Source organism: Tetrao urogallus (genome assembly GCF_951394365.1).
Source record: "Tetrao urogallus genome assembly, chromosome: 1".
In the NCBI taxonomy this organism is placed as follows: Eukaryota; Metazoa; Chordata; class Aves; order Galliformes; family Phasianidae; genus Tetrao; species Tetrao urogallus.
Genome location: NC_136813.1, coordinates 75,404,762 through 75,422,281, shown reverse-complemented (window position 1 = coordinate 75,422,281; position 17,520 = coordinate 75,404,762). Strand labels below are relative to the sequence as shown.

At 38.2% G+C, this 17,520-nt stretch overlaps 1 protein-coding gene across 1 annotated transcript in view; it reads left to right on the top strand.

The window, feature by feature from the left end:
- MAP3K15 (mitogen-activated protein kinase kinase kinase 15) overlaps positions 1–17,520 on the top strand; it is a gene marked incomplete at both ends in the record, with an annotated part of 70,505 nt that overhangs the window by 13,952 nt on the left and 39,033 nt on the right. The window contains 4 exons of the mRNA XM_079546932.1: positions 3,416–3,555; positions 6,796–6,819; positions 11,438–11,631; positions 14,119–14,287. Of these exons, the coding sequence (XP_079403058.1) occupies positions 3,416–3,555; positions 6,796–6,819; positions 11,438–11,631; positions 14,119–14,287 (527 nt within the window). The remainder of the gene's footprint in view (positions 1–3,415; positions 3,556–6,795; positions 6,820–11,437; positions 11,632–14,118; positions 14,288–17,520) is intronic.

Below are 17,520 nucleotides of genomic sequence, written 5' to 3'. Positions count from 1 at the left end.
GTTGGCCTCTCAATCTGTCCATGCTGCATTTTGGGTGGTTGTCTGGTGTTCACTGTATCCCAAGGGATGGTTTTGCTGAATGAGAATTAGTGGTGCTGAGGCTATTTGAATTCCAAAGCATAAAAGGTTGCAGGTGAGAACTGAACTCAAGAAGAAGAAATTTCTGGTTGTGACTAAACAAGATATTTAAAACAAATACAGTTTTTGTGTTTTCTGCTTATGTTAAAATGCTTTCAGGCATTGCGAGCGTGTCGTGCTGGTTGATTTCATTACCAGTTTCCCTCCAACTACATGTGCCACTGTTTCTTCCAAGCCGACTGCTTCTGCTGACTTCTACTCTGAACTTCAGCTATTACCACCTGCAGTCTGCCTATCCAAAAAGTTGGCATTAATTCTTGATTGACACTTATCTGTGAGGAAGGAAGCTGAACCTAAATTTGGAAAGAGAAGCCTGGAAAGCGTTTTGTTGAATTGGCTTTTCTGACACAGAGATGGAAGTAGAGGATGAAGAGTGATCAACTTGTTTCTGTTCATAAATTGTGCTTTGCTAAGCAGGTGCTTGTGCTGTAATATTAATTTTATGTATCTCACAGATCTTATAAGTATGGAAATTCTTCTCTCTTTGTAACCATCCTATATATGTCGTTGTACTTCAGGATCCTTTATTTGTGTTTCAAGAACTGTAGATGGAAGATTTTAGCATCAATTGCAAGCAAAGCATAAGACAACTGAAAGAAAAGTATTTGTGAATCATTAGTTGATACACTACATCAACACTTGCTACACTAATAAAAGAGATGTAGCCCTGAAAACAGTAGTTCTGGGGAATGGTCACTATCACTGAGTGCTGTACTTGCAGTGCCCACTGCACTGAATGTGTCTCAGGGAGCTGCTTCTTTAATTAGCATTGATTATTCATCATTTGTTCTCCACTCGTGATCATTTCCTGACCTCACCAGACTCAAGATATGCTTCCCTAGCACCTGAGTAAAGCTGCTATGTAAATAGGTGCATACTCTCTCCTTCCTGCTCCCAGCACACTGCTGTTCCTGCTGGAGGGGTTGTGGAGACCACTCTGGGAACACAGGATCTTCTCACTGCTCTGCTCTGCTGCCACCAGCACTTCTGATGCTCTGCTTTAGTCAGATGGTGTTTGCTTCTGTTTCATCCCTTGGTTCCCACAGTCAGACTGGATCTATTTGGTCATCTTCCTGGGGCTGTTTTTTCCATGTGCGTGTATATTTTTGTGATACCACCTTCATCTTCCCTGCTAGTCTTCTGTTTATTTTACCTTATTCACACTTGTGTTCATGAGATGTGAATAAACAAGAAAAACTCATCCTCTTTTATCCTTTATCAGTGTTAACTGCTGAATAATACTCCTTTTTAACATGGACATTTCTGTGGTTATGCCCATTTAATGTGGTTCTGATGCAACTTACATTGTAACCGAGCAGCAGACAAGAGAAGGCAAATTTCAGATGTAGGCTTGCGCAGCTATGGGCTGTGGGTAGCCTTGTTGCAGTAAACTGTTATGGGTCATTGCTCACGTGATATTGGAAAATGCAGTATCTGTGTGCTATGTGAACACATTGTCTAAATCTTCTCACCAGGAAGGAGATTTTGACTCCACAGCACAGTTCCACAAAATGAGTTTATACAGGCCCTAAAAGCAGTCCAGAACTCTTTGACTTCATCTTTTTCTTTGAGTTAATGTGATTCTAGGTCTGCTTGTTATTTCGTCTAAATGTTTATTTTATAGATCACTTATGTTTTCTCAATTGATTTTGGAGGTAATGTTGGAGGTGAGGATAATCTGGATGAGGATGTGTGGGTGAAGCTGGGATTTACTGCTTCAAGACTGCTAAGTCTGTATGACCCTGTAGCATGAGATATGCTAGGATTAGCTCTGCTGTAGAAAGCTCGTTGAGCAGGATATGGAAAGGTGATCAGTAGGTAGTGCAGAATTTGAGGTTGCTCAGGGATAGGAGAATTTTCTCTCTTTACCACGATTTTATTTTATTAATTATTTTTCAAATTATCATGTTTTAAGTAGAGACATTTAGGTTTTTAGGCTGGTCATTTCTGTGGACTCAAAGGCCCATCCTTGTGCTTTAACAGGTTAATGAGAAGTCTTTAAAATACCCAGTTGGAATTGTACAGGAATGTATATTCACTGCTGGATTTACCAAGAACTTGCATACTGAGTATGAGGCATTGATTCTTCTGGTAGGTAACCTCAGTGAAACCCAGGTGAACTGACTGCTTTGTTTGGATTTCACACAACAGGCCTGGCCTGCTCCTGGGTTTTTCGTTTATTAGTAGCTTCATTCTTCTCCATCATTCCCTGTAGATACAGGAGCTGTCTGTTAGCAGCTTCAGAGGTGCAGGATTTACTGCCCTGCTGAACTGGGACTTTGGAATCTGTTTCGTACTTCAGACTGTCCTGTGGTTTGAAGGCCCAAGCTTTAGTCTTATGAATACTTTGGATGTACATTTAGCTGTCTATCCCACAGCAGTGAAAGCAGACAGTCATGCAGATACAGACCTTCAAAAAGCTTTAGACCACAACTCTCTTACGTGGCACAGAATATACAAGGATCAAGGGAAAAACAGCTTAGGTGTCTTTATTCCAGTTACTTCTTCTGCCTGTGCTGGTCTTTAGGCTCACATAAAAAACAGACAGTGAGTTCCAAATCTTTAGTCTGTATCTCAGCTGTTCTGCATAGTACAGGGTATTTCTATTTACCTCTCTGTATTGGTCATCTTCACTGATGCAAAGTTTCTTACTTTCATTTCTGACTTGAGTGCTACCCAGGAGCACTTGAAGTCTTGCTCAAGCTGCTTGTAGTTGAGTTCTGTATTTCACTCTGCCCTGCACCTCAAAATGCATCGTGTGTATAGCTTTTAAAAGTCAATTTCACAAATTATTTGTTTTTCCACTGTTTAGGAATTTCCTCTGTTGCAAGATTCAGTGAAAATAAACATGGTCTTGTGGTTTTCCCTAATTTTCATCTGCCTTATTCTCCTCAGAGGTTTCACCTGGAGATTCCACATTTCCCATCTTAGTGGGTATTCAGACTGTCAGGCCTGGCTTGGGGAGCAAAAGTAGAACTCCTTCTTCACCTGCAGTACACCTGATGCAGTGATTTCAAAACTGTGAATTCACAGACCGTGCCTCACAGTTATGGTAATACTGTGATCATTTTCTGGATATAGTATCTCTCAAGTGCATGGTAATACTTGTACTATGAGAAAATGATCCTTAATTGAGTATGTTGATTTTGTACTTACAAATGTGCGTGTGATTTCAGAATTCATTTTAAATTCTTTGTAGTAATAAATTGGGTTTTAAGCCTTTTTTTTTTTTTTTTTTTTTTTTTTAGTACTTTCCCCCCTTCCTCTCTCATTTCAGATGTTGCAGTTGTGGATATGAGTGATATTTCCAAGCAACCATCACTGTTCTACCACCTTGGTGTGCGTGAAAGCTTTGACATGGCAAATAATGTTATACTCTACCATGGCACTGATGATGACACTGCCCAGTCTCTCAAAGTAAGGTTCTCTCTTCAAAATCTTGCTTCGTTTCAGAAATAACTTTAACTACCTGATTCTGCAAACATTTGTGGCAGAAATTTTCATTGAGTGTGATTTCCTAATGGCTATTTAGCAAAATCTTGTTAAGAATAACAGCTACTACCAAGAATAGCAGTGGTTAGAGTAAAGTAAAAGCTTGTTTATAAGAAAAGATCCATACTGCAGTACTGGGCTTGCTTCAGATGGTTTGACTTGTACAAAATCTGCACTTTCACTTCTAGTAATGATGGTCAAAGAAGTAATGTATTGCAACCTACTCTGAACATTCAAGTACTTCTCTCAGCTGAAGTTAGTATCTCCTAGTTTCTGAGAAGCTAAGATTACAGGAATCTTCTTTTTATTTCTCTCTGATGAAGAAGGAAGGAATAAGGAAGAGATCCTAATCAAATCATTTTACAGGCCTGTTGTTCACTGTTACAGTAGGGAAACATGCTGTACGCTGAAGTCTTTTAAGACTGTTCTGGCTGCAAATCCTATAATGGGATATTTCTTTCACAGCATAGGTTCTCTTTGGTTTCGCTCACATTTAGATTACTCTTTTGTACTACCACTTACTGATTCTTATAATATCATCCTTTTTCTTGCTACCTTCACTGAGAACAGTGTTGTTCATGCTGTGTGAGGTTTTTCTCTTCTTTTGATTTATTGCCTTTTATGGTTTTAACATTTTTTTCATGCCACTGATGTCCAAAAATCTATCTTGGAATTCTCCAACCTTTCCCAGTGAAATAAGAATATTTAGTTGAATGTTAACTGTGTTAAAAGCTGGGTCCTGTCACAGCTTCTTTTTCTTTCAGTGTCTTCAGTTTTACTCTGAATCTACTCCTTTCTGCAATTGTGTTCCACATATACATTCACATTTTGTGTAATCTGAAGTCACGAGACCTCTCACACCCTTTGCTCAAAGAGATACAACAAATATGTGTCAAGGCATACTTGCATCCCCTTTGTTGCTCTAATAATTTCTTAAGGGCAGGCATACAACTTTTCCTCTTGCAGAGACAACATACCTGACTGCAGTTTTTATTTTTTATTAACTCATTTTTTTAAATCCTTGTCTTACGTTGTATCTCAGGAGTTGTGATCATCTTGGTTCTCCTCAGCAGGTGCCTAAGTTTGGGGAGCCCAAGCTAGTCATCTTTTACATATCTCCACCTAATGAGGTGAATGGCTTTGATTTCTGCACTAAGTGCCAAGCACGGATGCAAGCATGTGCTCCGTAACTGGAGGGATGAATGACCTCCAGACTCGCATCTGTCTGTGGGCCAGGTCTTCAAACAGTTCACTGCCAGAGCTTGCAGACCTTGGAAGTGTCAGTTCTGGGTCTTTTTGTTGAAGAGTGTGAAGCTCAAGTACGAGGCTGGGGACCTCACAACACTAGAGTATGACTGCATCACATAGGGCTGGAAAAGCTGTTCTCTCTCTTAATTTCTCTTCTCATGGGAGCTCTGCTAATGACACTGAGCCCCGCTGTATCTCTTATCTCATAGTCATTTGTATAATCACGTTGGTCAGCAGTCCCCTGGCATACCTTACTGAGTGATCAAAATTACTTGATTAATTAATTTGAGTTGTTGGAAACAAGTTGAAGAGATCATCTGGTTGAACACCAGGGTAGTTTTAGCAGAATACTGGGGATATGGTTCTGTCCTATTCTGATGTTCTTGATACTTCTTTTGCAATCGAGCTCCAGTTTGCTGTTGAATACCATTCAAATATATAAATATACTTTTTGTTTTAGGAATACTTCAGAAGGTAGATAGGGATTATTCTTGGGATCCTTCAGGGAAGAACATTTTGTGATCTCTTGACACGTTTTATGGTTTAGATGCTAGATAGTTTTCAGAAGAGTTCATTTTTTTTTCCTTAGAAGTTTTTATCAATAGAAGATAAAATTTTATTAGAGATATTTGCTTAGGTAAGGACCTGTTTACTTTTAGCTTTTCTTTCAGGTGTTTATTTCAGATGACTAAGCCTTCAATCTTTTTTTTTTAAAAAAGTATTTTATTGCCCTAAAGAGTTTGCATTAATCAATAATTCCGTTAGGTATAGATACCTTGATGTGAATAGTTGACTATCTGTTATTTCTGACTAATTTAGCCAGTTTTTTTCCCTTTGCTTTTAGGAATATATTACTCTACTTGGATTTGGGTTGCTTTACATGCCCAATAAGAGTGTCTAGCCTAGCTGTTATGAAGGCAGTATTCTTACTGTTACTCCTGCTGGAGTAGCTGTGAAGTTCAGGCAGCCTGACTATTTATTTTACTTCATAGAACACATCCTTGAAATTCTCCCAAGAATTGTATCTTCAATTTCTTCAGTGTTCTTTCCAAAACAACCTATTTCTAAGCACATAATAAAAAGGCTGGATTTCAGGAGGTTCATCATTGTGGAACTAAACCTTTTAGACCGTCAGTAATGCTCAGTCTGATGGTGTATACATGAGCACCATCATTTCTGTGCAAGTGGTTTTGAGGCTGTCGGATGTGTGAAGTTGCTGAGTAAGAATGATCTTAAATTGCCAGAGCACATACAGTTAAATTACTTCAGTAATTAACCTTGCTTAGAAACAAGTCTGCTTCTAACATTTGTAAAGTAGCTTATCTGGAGATCTCTTTATTTCACCAAGCAGTGTTTACTGGACATGCATGCCACCACAAGAAGGAGAAGGTTACTTACCAACAGCTGGAGATCTTTGAGGTTTGGTTTACATTAAATTGTCATCCTCCTCATGGTTTCAATCTCTCTCTTTAGATTTCAGGGTCAGAAAAAGTAGGGTGCAGGAGTGTTTTGTGCTGTGCCCATCCAGGTAGGAAAGGAGCCTAGGTATCTTCAGGATATTCTTTGAGAGAAAAAGTGTCCAGCTTTAAATGCTTTTGATTCACAAGTGCCCAATAGGCTTATGGAGTGCCCTGCTTGAGAAACTCCAGTTACTGGCAAGTACAAGTTTTCTTTATCTTCTGAGCACTAATTTAAATAGGTTTATTCTCTGAATCATTAATTCTTTCTGAAACTGAACTATGGAGATTTTTTTTGACATTGCCCTTTACTTGGAAGTTGATATGGCAGTAAAAGGAGGTTATGAGTTGAAGAACACATTTGTACGTGTGCACATTTAGTTGGTGCCTACCATTTAGTTTTATTGGACATAATAATTCTCAGTAAAAATGACTGTTTTTATTCTCTTTTTTTTTCCAGGATATGGTATCTCAGAAAAATACAGTAAGTATTAAATCTACATTCACCTTCTTACAATAGTTCTAGCACTGAATGTTTTGATCTGTTTAGTTTATTTGAATGTGACACTGAGAATGTAAGCTAGAACTTCCCTTGTGGAAAAATTATTAGAGCAAGTTCAGAATATAAAGAAAATTTTCATTAGTTGATAAGTTGATAGTAGATCTGAAGGAGTTTGAATAACTGTTAATTTAAGGGTGGTGGGGAGGGAGAAGGTATTTAAAGGGAAGTTGGATAGCTATTAAACCAAAAAGTTTATTATTACTTAGGTCTGTGTACCTGAAGAAATATTTTGAGATTTAAATGTTTGGGTTTTTTTCTTTTTTCTTTAATTATAGAGGATAGTGATGCCTTGGCTATGGAGGAGCTGTTAGCAAATTTCTCCTTGATCCAAAGGAAACAAGATTGAAATTTATCCTTGCCAAAGAAATTTTTATTTTGAAAAATCAGTTTTCATTGAAATTGGCCCCAAGTCTCTTCAGAGCTTCAATAGCTGTATAAATTACGTATCTAATTCTTCAAGTCAGTGAACACATAAGAAATCTAAATAAAAAGATTTTGACACTTGGATTCATTCTCCACTTTAGTAGTCCCGTGGATTGAATTAAGTATAACTACCCTGTGTGAATTTGATAATGTGAAGAAGTAGTATTATAGAATGGCCTTATATATATATATATGAATTATTTTTGCAGTTTATAAAAGATTGTATGGTGTTTGTCTATTAATTTATTACTAAGAAGTTGGAGGCAGCAGAAGTGGTAAGAGTTTCAAAAGGGCACAGAATGAAAGAGAGAAGAGTAGCTTACAGTTGATTGTTATTCCTTTTTGAGAAGAAATAGTAAAAAATATTTTTAATACTTCTGATCATTACATATAACACAGTTATTATTTGCATAGTGAAAACTAAGGCTTTTAAAATTAATTTATGACAGTAATTATGGAAATGTTACTGTCTCAAGGGAGGTACATTTGTAACAATTGGCTTACAGATAACTAATCAGGTAATGAATCTGCCACTGTTAAGAAGTCAGACTTTTAAAGCAAGTTAATGGTGATACAAGGAGATGTGTAGAAAAATAAAGAAACCTTACATTCTGCTTTCTTGCTGGCAATGTGCTCTGCTATTTTTCTTGTTTTTGTAAAAATGGATTTACTATAAATAGTTGTATTCCTTCTCCATTGTTTCTTTCTTTAATCGTTTCTCTATTCATGTCTGTTGTTTTGATTCTCATGCTGTTTTATGGTGGTATTTTCCTCTTTGTTGCTTTATTTCAATTTGGAGTAGGTTGCCAACCACAAAACTTTTCTTCGGGTTGAAGTACCTCCTGAATACCACAATGGTAGCCTGATAGGCAAAGTATGCATCATTTTACGTCTGTTTTCTCTTAATAAACATGCCATTTTCTTACTGTGTTTATAGCATTTTTGTGTAAGGGTGCTATAAAAGTTATGCTTTCTTTCGCACCAATGGTAATCTCAGAGTACATGTTACTTGCAACCTAGATCTTGTGTGTGGATTGTTTGTTTTACAATAATCTTTCTTGCAATATTTATATAAAGACACCACTTATGTTCAACTTGTGAACAGGAGGTGTTCTAAAAAGTTGATGATATTTTAGAGTCACTTATATTGTAAAATAGATAGGAATGTGATGACATAGAAATCTACTACTGTGGAAACTTAAATTCTTTAGGTACGAATGGATTCTTATGATGAATTCTTAAGATAAAAGTCCATTAGTCTCTCTGAATACTCAAAGCATGTGACTTCTTTGAGTCATTTTCTGTCATCTGGCATATTGCTCTTCCAACTGCTTGGTAAGTGAGGGTGAGCACTCTTAATGCTCCTTGAGTGATTGACAAAAAGGACGACATGGCTGGAGTGGAATAGCTGAGCTGTTAGCTGCGAAGGCAAAATTCCCTCTCTGAAGATGCAGAGATTTTACTCCACATTCAGAATAATAGCCCTTAAATTCTAGTTTGGTATCTCTGTCACAAAGTGGCAGTTTGGCCAGAATAACTCTAGCAAGATGATTAAAAATCAACAACACAACCGTTTCTGTTATCAAGGTCAAACGTTCACTTTTAACAGCCTTAAAATAGTTAGAGAAGTATTTTAAGAAAAGAGCACTACATTTAGCGCATCATGCCAACATCTTAAAATGACTTCTGCGGGCCTAACTACTTCAGTAAAGATGTGACTCTGTCCTTAATTCCTTCCACCCTTTTCCTTTAAAAAGCAGGTTCCTTTCTCAACTTACTTGCAGCTATTTTCTGTAATTTTTTTAATGTTCCTACTTGGGGCTCTTTTTCTGGTGTCTGGAACTGTTGTGATTGAATACAAAAGTGTCACTGCTAGCTCATACATTATTTGCCAAGAGTTTTTCCTTTTTCTTCTTTTTTTTTTTTTTTTCAGTCTGTCTTTTATTTTTATACTTCTACATTTCTTAAACCTAAAAATTTCTCTGAATAAGATGATAAAAATGGCTAATAGTTCCAAAATAAACCAACCCAATGTGTGATCTATATAAACCACAAAGATATAAACTTATCACAATTAGATTATATGTATTTGTAGGTGGAATGGCCACAAATTGGAAAGTAGTTCTATGGGGCATACAGTGTTTTGTTTCCTTGGTGCTTTACTCAGTGATATTTCTGCCAGGAGGCAGGATATCTTTTCCTTTGCATGTAGTACCAAGGGTCATCCATTGCCACCTGACTGAACTCCCAAACATGACAAACAAATCATTGGAGCTACAGCTGTGGTGGTTGCTCTTCAAACAAGGTTACACCCTGAAATATGTGTCGTTTTCCTGATTTCTGTGTGTAAAAATATTTATGGTGTGGAGAAAACGTATTTTCAGATGCACAGATTCTGCTATCCAGAAAGAGGCAAAAGCCTCCGTCAAATAGATGAACTTGAGAAATATAATGCTTCGTCCATGCCATTTAATATTTTCTGAAAATTGCTTTGCTATTTTGGGAGATAACTGCACTTCTCTTTGCATCACAAGCTGTATCTTGCTTTCAGCTTGTATTGATGCTGTTGTCCCCATTGCAGGAAGACCTAATTTGTTGTTATGGGCTTAAAAATAGAAATAATACTCAAGCAGCTTTTGCATTGCACATAACTTAGTGCATATTTGAATAAACTTTGGACTAAATAATTTTAACATACTGGTTGCTTAAATTGCAACTTTTTTTTTCATAGAAAGTAGAGGTAACATTGCAACAGGTAATGGTATTATTACAACAGAGGTACAGTACTGCAAAGTTTGTGAAGAATGAACATTGCTTGATCTTTATCCATTAGAAATCATTTAAATTTCTAAATCCTTCCAAATCCAGATAAGCAACATGCTTTTGCTGTCTATATTTTCAGTAGCTAAATACTCTGTTATTTTCTGTGAGCAGTTTGTTTTTGTCTTGCAGTTTCTTAATGCACATAAAAACGTGCTGTCCTCATCTTCATTCTTTCAGTCCTCTCAGCATTCTCCCAGTATCCCAGTGATTTTAAATGGCTGCTGCTTTACTGCAGTCTTAGATGATCTGAAGTAAAATGAAAGTTATATTTTTGTACACATTTGATACCGTGATATCCCCAAGGTGACAACAGATAGATACTCAGTGGCAGCTGACTGCATTAGCTGTGTTATACTGCCCCATGCTTTGGGGCTTCTAATGACTCTGAATGCATTGTTTGGCTGAGTTTTTACTTTTATTTTAACAATGGAGAACTGTTGTAGCTTGAAAGAGGATATCAGTCTTTCTAGTCTTAGTTATCTGCTTTTATGGTCTTGCTCAGGAGCATAAGAATTGAATCTGAACTTAACTGTATTATCTGAAAGGCATTTCCTGTTTCCTCACCCACTTCAGGACCTTGATCACATTTACACTGTCTATAGCCTATTAAGGATTTTTGGTTTGGGATTTTTTGTGTTAAAAGTCTTAGATATTTCAAGGCATGGATTTTAATTTTAATTTTATATTTGATGCTTAATGGCAGCATGCAGTAGAGGCTCTTCTGATGATCAGAGGCTTGGAGCACCTGTCCTGCAAAGAAAGGCTGAGACTGATGGGCTTGTTCAGCATGGAGAGGAAGAGGCTCTGGGGAGACCTCGCTGTGGCCTTCTAGTACTTGAAAGTAGCTTATAAACAGGAAAGGGAGAGACTTTTTACCCAGTTTGATAATGATAGGACAGAGGAGAATGTCTTTAAAGAGGGGAGATTTAGGTGAGATGTTAGGAGGAAATTCTTTAGAGGGCAGTGAGGCCCTGGCGCAGATGCCCAGAGAAGCTGTGGTTGCCCCATCCCTGGGGTGAACAGTTTTATTGTACTGTTTCTAAACAGATCCAAACTCTTTTTTATTACTTACTAATATTTGTAACTCTTCCATACAAAATTCACTGATTTCAATGCTTGCAAATATTGTGTTAAATACTGCACTAAAACTTCCTTAGGTGTCAACCCAAATCTGTTTGTTTTTTTAGGTGCCAACCCAAAGCTGTTTTTTTTCTGACTGTAAATAATTCCTGTGTTTACACAAATGTATTTCCACTTTGAATTGTTTTCTAAACTACATTTGTTTTTCTTTTAGGCTTCCAGTGGAAATTATTATTTCATTCCATACATTGTTAGCCCTTGTGCTGACTACTTCTGCTGTGAAAGTGATGCCCAGAGAAGAGCTTCTGAGTATATGCATCCCAACTGGGACAATATCTTGGGGCCACTCTGTGTCCCCCTGGTGGACAGGTTTATCAGCCTTCTCAAGGATGTTCATGTTACATCATGGTAATTTTGTAATTCATTCACCTCCAGAACCTCTGATATTCTCTTTTTAATGTTGTGGGAAAAGATACAGAGTTCCTAGTAGCGTTGATTTTCTTTCTTTTTCTTTTTCTTTTTCTTTTTCTTTTTCTTTTTCTTTTTCTTTTTCTTTTTCTTTTTCTTTTTCTTTTTCTTTTTCTTTTTCTTTTTCTTTTTCTTTTTCTTTTTCTTTTTCTTTTTCTTTTTCTTTTTCTTTTTCTTTTTCTTTTTCTTTTTCTTTTTCTTTTTCTTTTTCTTTTTCTTTTTCTTTTTCTTTTTCTTTTTCTTTTTCTTTTTCTTTTTCTTTTTCTTTTTCTTTTTCTTTTTCTTTTTCTTTTTCTTTTTCTTTCTTATTTTTCACTGCACTTAATGTAGTAATAAAAGAGGCTACTATCTTTACTGCTTTCCAGATCACTGTCCTGTAGCTGTTGCAATTTACTAACCGTGTTATGCTAGGAAGTGATTTATAGTTACTTTCTAAAATATCAGTAAGCACAGTGAGTCCACCAGTAAGTAGAGTGCTTAAGTTTGACTTACAGTGTATGAGGTTCTAACAGGAGATAAAGTCACTGCCTTTTCATAGAACTCAAAGCCACAGATCGTCTTTTCGTGTCACTACAGAGATGTGTATATATATCTGTGGCAGCAATAGAAAGTAACTCTTCCTTTTTTTTTTTGGTTGTTGTTTACTTCTTTGTTTTAATATTAGCCTTCTGATATCATCTGGTAAACATGATACTGTTCAGCTGCATGTACAGGGGACTGTTGGAGTTTTGAGGACTTGGGCTGGAGACAGAAGTGTCTCCCTCTGGATGGTCCCTCCTGTACTTTGCAGTTGGTCTTTTTTTTTCTTTTTTTTTTTTTTTCCTGGGAGAGGCCTGACTTTCTAGGTTATCTTTTCCCCTGTGTCTTAAGCATGAGGTAGCAGTTATTGTTTTGTTTTCTCTTGCGTCATTGCCCATTCCACTGCTGGGACCCATAGATATACCTGCCCATACACACCCTCACCAATTTCACCACCATTCACAGCAGATCTGCCATTCTTTGGCACCTTGCTGGTCAGTGTCTGGGAAAGTGCTGGCCTGAAAAAACACAAGCTGCCTTCTGCTTCTCCAAAGAAGTGCTGGAGTGGAAGCTACAGATAGGCAACACAGGCCCACTTTAAGGAAAGGGACAAGAAGAGGAGTGGAATGTCAGTACAGCTTGTCAGCATAAGGGTAATATTTTATTAAAGCACTGCAGTCAAGCCAATTTTCTCCAGTTTTCAGGGTGTATAGAGCTTTTGGACTGATACAGAATTAAATGCTATTGTGGTAGATCTCAATGAGGAGGAAGATGTAGCTTGATGACCCCACATTTTTGCCAAAAGCTTGAATGTTTGAAAAGTTCATGTGTAAAATCATTCTTAAGTGGTGCTTCCATTCCTAAGTCATGTGGATACTTTTAAAAAATATTTCAAATAAGATCACCACAATATCTGTCTTAGGTTTGGTTAACACAAGAGGGGCTAATTTTCATTAGCCTGGAAGAAGATACAAACTTGACATTGGTACTGCATGATGAATTAGGCCTGACTTCCATTTGACAGTATTTTGAAAGTTTTTCAGTAGTGAATACATGGCTTTGCTGTCTTGAGTATCTGTCAGGTATCTGCTAACTTCCCAGCTGTTAGCTTCATAAATTGCTCCAGATCACCTTTACTCTAGGTAGTCTGTTCAGGTGGTTTATAACTGTGATATTGATAACAGGATACAGTTTTGTAGTCTTCCAAATCTCTGGCGTTACAATGTGCACTAAAATAAGTTGTGCAACTCCTATTGTTGGATTTTATGTTATGTATTATATTTATTTTAATACACATGATGCATTGTGTTCATCAAACAAACTACAAGTAGGTTAGCTTTTGGTGGCTTGTTTTGGTTTTTGTTTGAAAGTTTCTTTCCTCTTTTGGTTATAAAATCCTGTATCTCCTCTTTATGTCACAATGATCTTTTGTCTCTATGTCACTCCAAGTACTGTCTTCTTAAGGAGAGAAATACAAAGTTCTGTATCTGTATTTGTCAGTAGTGGACCAAAAAAGCACCAGTTCTACTGTGGCAAAAAAAAATCATCTCAAAATCCTGGTATTGATACATAGCCCAATAGACTGAGGTGAAGCAAGGTGGACGTATGAACTGGTGAAAAATTTAGGTTTAGATGAAACATTTGATGTAGTTTTCTCTCTGAGGAAATGGTACTTTTTATTAGAAATACAGCTATGTTTCATAGTTGCCCTCCCCTGCTCAGTGTGATGGTGGAGACCCCATCACTGTATTTAAGAGATGTGTGGCACCAAGGGGCATGGGTTAGTGATAGGATTTAGTAGGTCACATTGGTGGTTGGACTTGGTGATCTTGAAGGTGTTTTCTAAGCTAAGTGATTCTGTTTCATAAGAAATATCTAAAGTCTTCTTTCCATGTCTGTCTTCTTCAGTGCCTATTATAAAGAAACACTGCTAAATGATATTAGGAAGGCTAGAGAGAAGTACCAAGGAGATGAACTGGCTAAGGAGCTGGCTAGAATTAAGCTTCGTATGGATAATACTGAAGTGCTGACTTCTGACATTGTCATAAACCTGCTTCTTTCTTACCGAGATATACAGGTATGTTTCTAAAGACTAAAGAAGGTGATTTTACTATGGGATTTTGCAACTTGCTTGTTCTTGAGACTTCGTTTGTTAAAGAGTGATTCAAAGCTGACCCTTAGATTTTTGCACTAACAGTTTGACTTGACCACTAAGCTATAAGGGGCTGTAGACTCTTATTTATTTTACTTGTGAACAAGAGACACTAATTAGGAGACTTTCCTGCTTACTTTCTGTCATTTTTAACCTTCTTAAAATATATAAATAATGAAAGCTGATCCAAGCAAAATAGATTTTTGCTCTTTTCTTCCCTGCCCCTTCTTGCTCTCTTCCAGTTTGGAAACTAATAAAATATTTCTTTTGACCAGTGTATTGACCAGAAGTGTCCAAGTTGTTAACTGTAATTGAATGAAACACTAATTTCTTTTTAAAAAGTAGGCACACCTTTTTTTCGTGATTTTGTTTAAATGCAGCTTACACACTGTATTTCTGAGCTTCCAGGCTCTGTGTTTGATACCACTTTTAAAATGGACTTCCAACCATTCAACAGTTGTTTGTTTTTTTTTTCCTTCAGGAGTTAAGTTGGTTATTGGCAAGTACAAATGAGACATGAGAGCAGTGGGTGACTGTATCACTCTGCATCACCCAACTTTTCATTCTGAGATTTATATTCCCCTGCTGCTTCTTATCCATATCATTTTTTGTCACCTCTGGTGAGCATTTGCACTCCTTTGAAATGTCTTCCTGGAGAAATGTAATCACACTTAAATATATATTGAACGCACAGATTAAGTAGTGTGAGACCATCCGTGATCTCAGTGAGCTGGCCAATTCAGCAGTGTACATGTTGGTAACCTCCTGAAAAAGTAAAATGAATTCACAGCCAGCTGAAGTTCTGCAAAACAAGCTATGCAAAATAGAATTTTGCAGTGACCTGATGAAGTGTAATTCATCAGAAGCACTCAATAAAGCTTGAAACAGCCAGACTCAACACTTCTGATTCCTAGTGCTGGTAAATGGCTAAGGGTATTCTGGATTGCATGGAGGAATTGGCGCTGAATGGAGGAAAAGAAAAGTATTGACCCACTTCTAAGGAAAGTCACCTGAGACACTGTCATGCAATCACAGAATCTTTTGAGTTGGAAGCGACCTTTAAAGGCCATTTAGTCCAATTCCCCCACAGCGAACAAGACGCCTACAGCTACATCATGGTGCTCAGAGCCACATCCAGCCTGACCTGGACTGTCCCCAGGCATCCACCACCTCTCTGGGCAATCTGTACTGGTGCCTCTCCCACTCTCATTGTAAAAAAAATATCCAATCTAAACCACCCCTCTTTTAGTTTGAAACCATGTGCCCTTGTCCTGTTACAACAGACCCTGTTACAGAGTCTGTCTCCTTTCTTATAGCCCTCCTTTATGTACTGAAAGGCCACTTTCAGGTTTGTACGGAGGACTCCACATCTGGATATAGTACTCCAGGTGAAGTGTCACCAGTGCAAAGTAGAGGGGCAGAATCATTTCTTTTGACCTGCTCACCCCACTTCTTTGGATGCAGCCCAAGATATAGTTGGCTTTCTGGGATATGAGGGCAAATTGCTGGCTAATCTAGCTTGCCATCCACCCGTACCCTCAGGTCCTTTTCTGGAAGGATGTGCTCCATCCTTTCATCCCCCACTTTGTACTGATAGCAGAGGTTTCCATGGCCCGGGTGCAACACCCTGCTCTTGGCTTTATGGAACCTCATGAGGTTCTCGTGGGCCCGCTGTTTCACCCTGTCTAGATCTCTCTGAATAACATCCTGTACTCAGGTGTGCCATCTGCATCACACAGCTTGTTGTCATCTGCAAACTTACTGAAATTACACTCAATCCCACTATCAATGTCTTTGATGCACGTATTAAAGAGAACCGGTCCCAGTACTACCTTTAAGGGACACCATTTGTCACTGTTCTCTAACTGGACTTTGAGCTATTGGCCACCACTCTCTGGGCACAATCTCACAACCAGTTCTTTGTGGATTGAACAATCCACCCATCAAATCCGTGTCCTTCCAATTTGGAGAAAAGGATGTTGTGGGGTATACAGTGTCAAAGCCTTACTGGTGTCCAGATAGATGATATCAGTGGCTCTTCTCTTGCCACTGATGCAGTTATGCCATCATAAACAGCGGCAAGGCTTTTCAAGCAGCAGATTCCCTTGGTGAGGCCATGCTAGATCTCCCATTCTCCTCTGTCTTTCTTGTCTTTATCACAGCTTCTGTGAAACTCCATGATCTTCCCAAGCACAGGGGTGAGGTTGACAGGTTGGTACTTTCCTAGATCACCATTTCTACCCTTCTTAAAAATAAGTGTGGCGTTGTCTTTTTTCCAGTCACCAGGGACTTCATATGACTGTCACGACTTTTTTTCAAATATTGACAATGGCTTGGCAACTGATTCAGCTAATTTCCTCAGGACTCTGGGATGCGTTTCTTTGGGATCCATAGACTTACAGCTGTTCAGGTTCCTCTGGAGTCATGCACTTGATCTTTGCTTACATCAGGAGGGGCAATGCTCCCCTAGTTCCCACCTTATGAACTGTCCACTCAAGGGCTGTCTGTAAGGGAGTCGCTTGTGAAGACTGAGAGAAAAATGTTGTTAAGTATTTTAGCCTTTTCCTTGTTTGTTGTTACGAACCTTCTTGTATTGCTTAGTGGGGAGGGTACACCCTACTTGACTTTCAGTTTCTGGTACCTAGAGAAGCCTTTCTTATCCTTCTTTGTGCCCCTTGCCAAGCCCAGTTCCAGTTGGGCCTTGGTTTTCCTGACCTTAAACAGCCGAGCAGTATCCCTATGTTCCTCCCAATTTTACAGTCCCTGCTTCCACTGCCAGTGCATTTTCTTCTTACTCTCCAGTTTAACCAGCTGGTCCCACTTCTGCCATGTCCATCTCTTTCCTTCCTTTCCTGACTTCATACACCTGTGGATGGAGAGCACGTGTGTCCTAAGATCTTCCTTTAAGATCTGCCAGCTCTGCTCTGCTCTCTTGTCCTTGAGGACAGATTCCCAGGGAGTTTTATTGATGAACTCTTCAAAGAGCTGGAAGTAGGTTTTCGTAAAACTAAGCTTCCTGAGTTTACTCTTTGCCTGTCTAATATTGCTAAAGAGTTTGAACTGCGCTGTTGCATGGTCACTACAGCCTAGGCAGCCTGCAATCCTGATGTCAGCAATCAGTTCTCTCGTATTGGTGGGGAAAAGGTGCAGCATTGTCA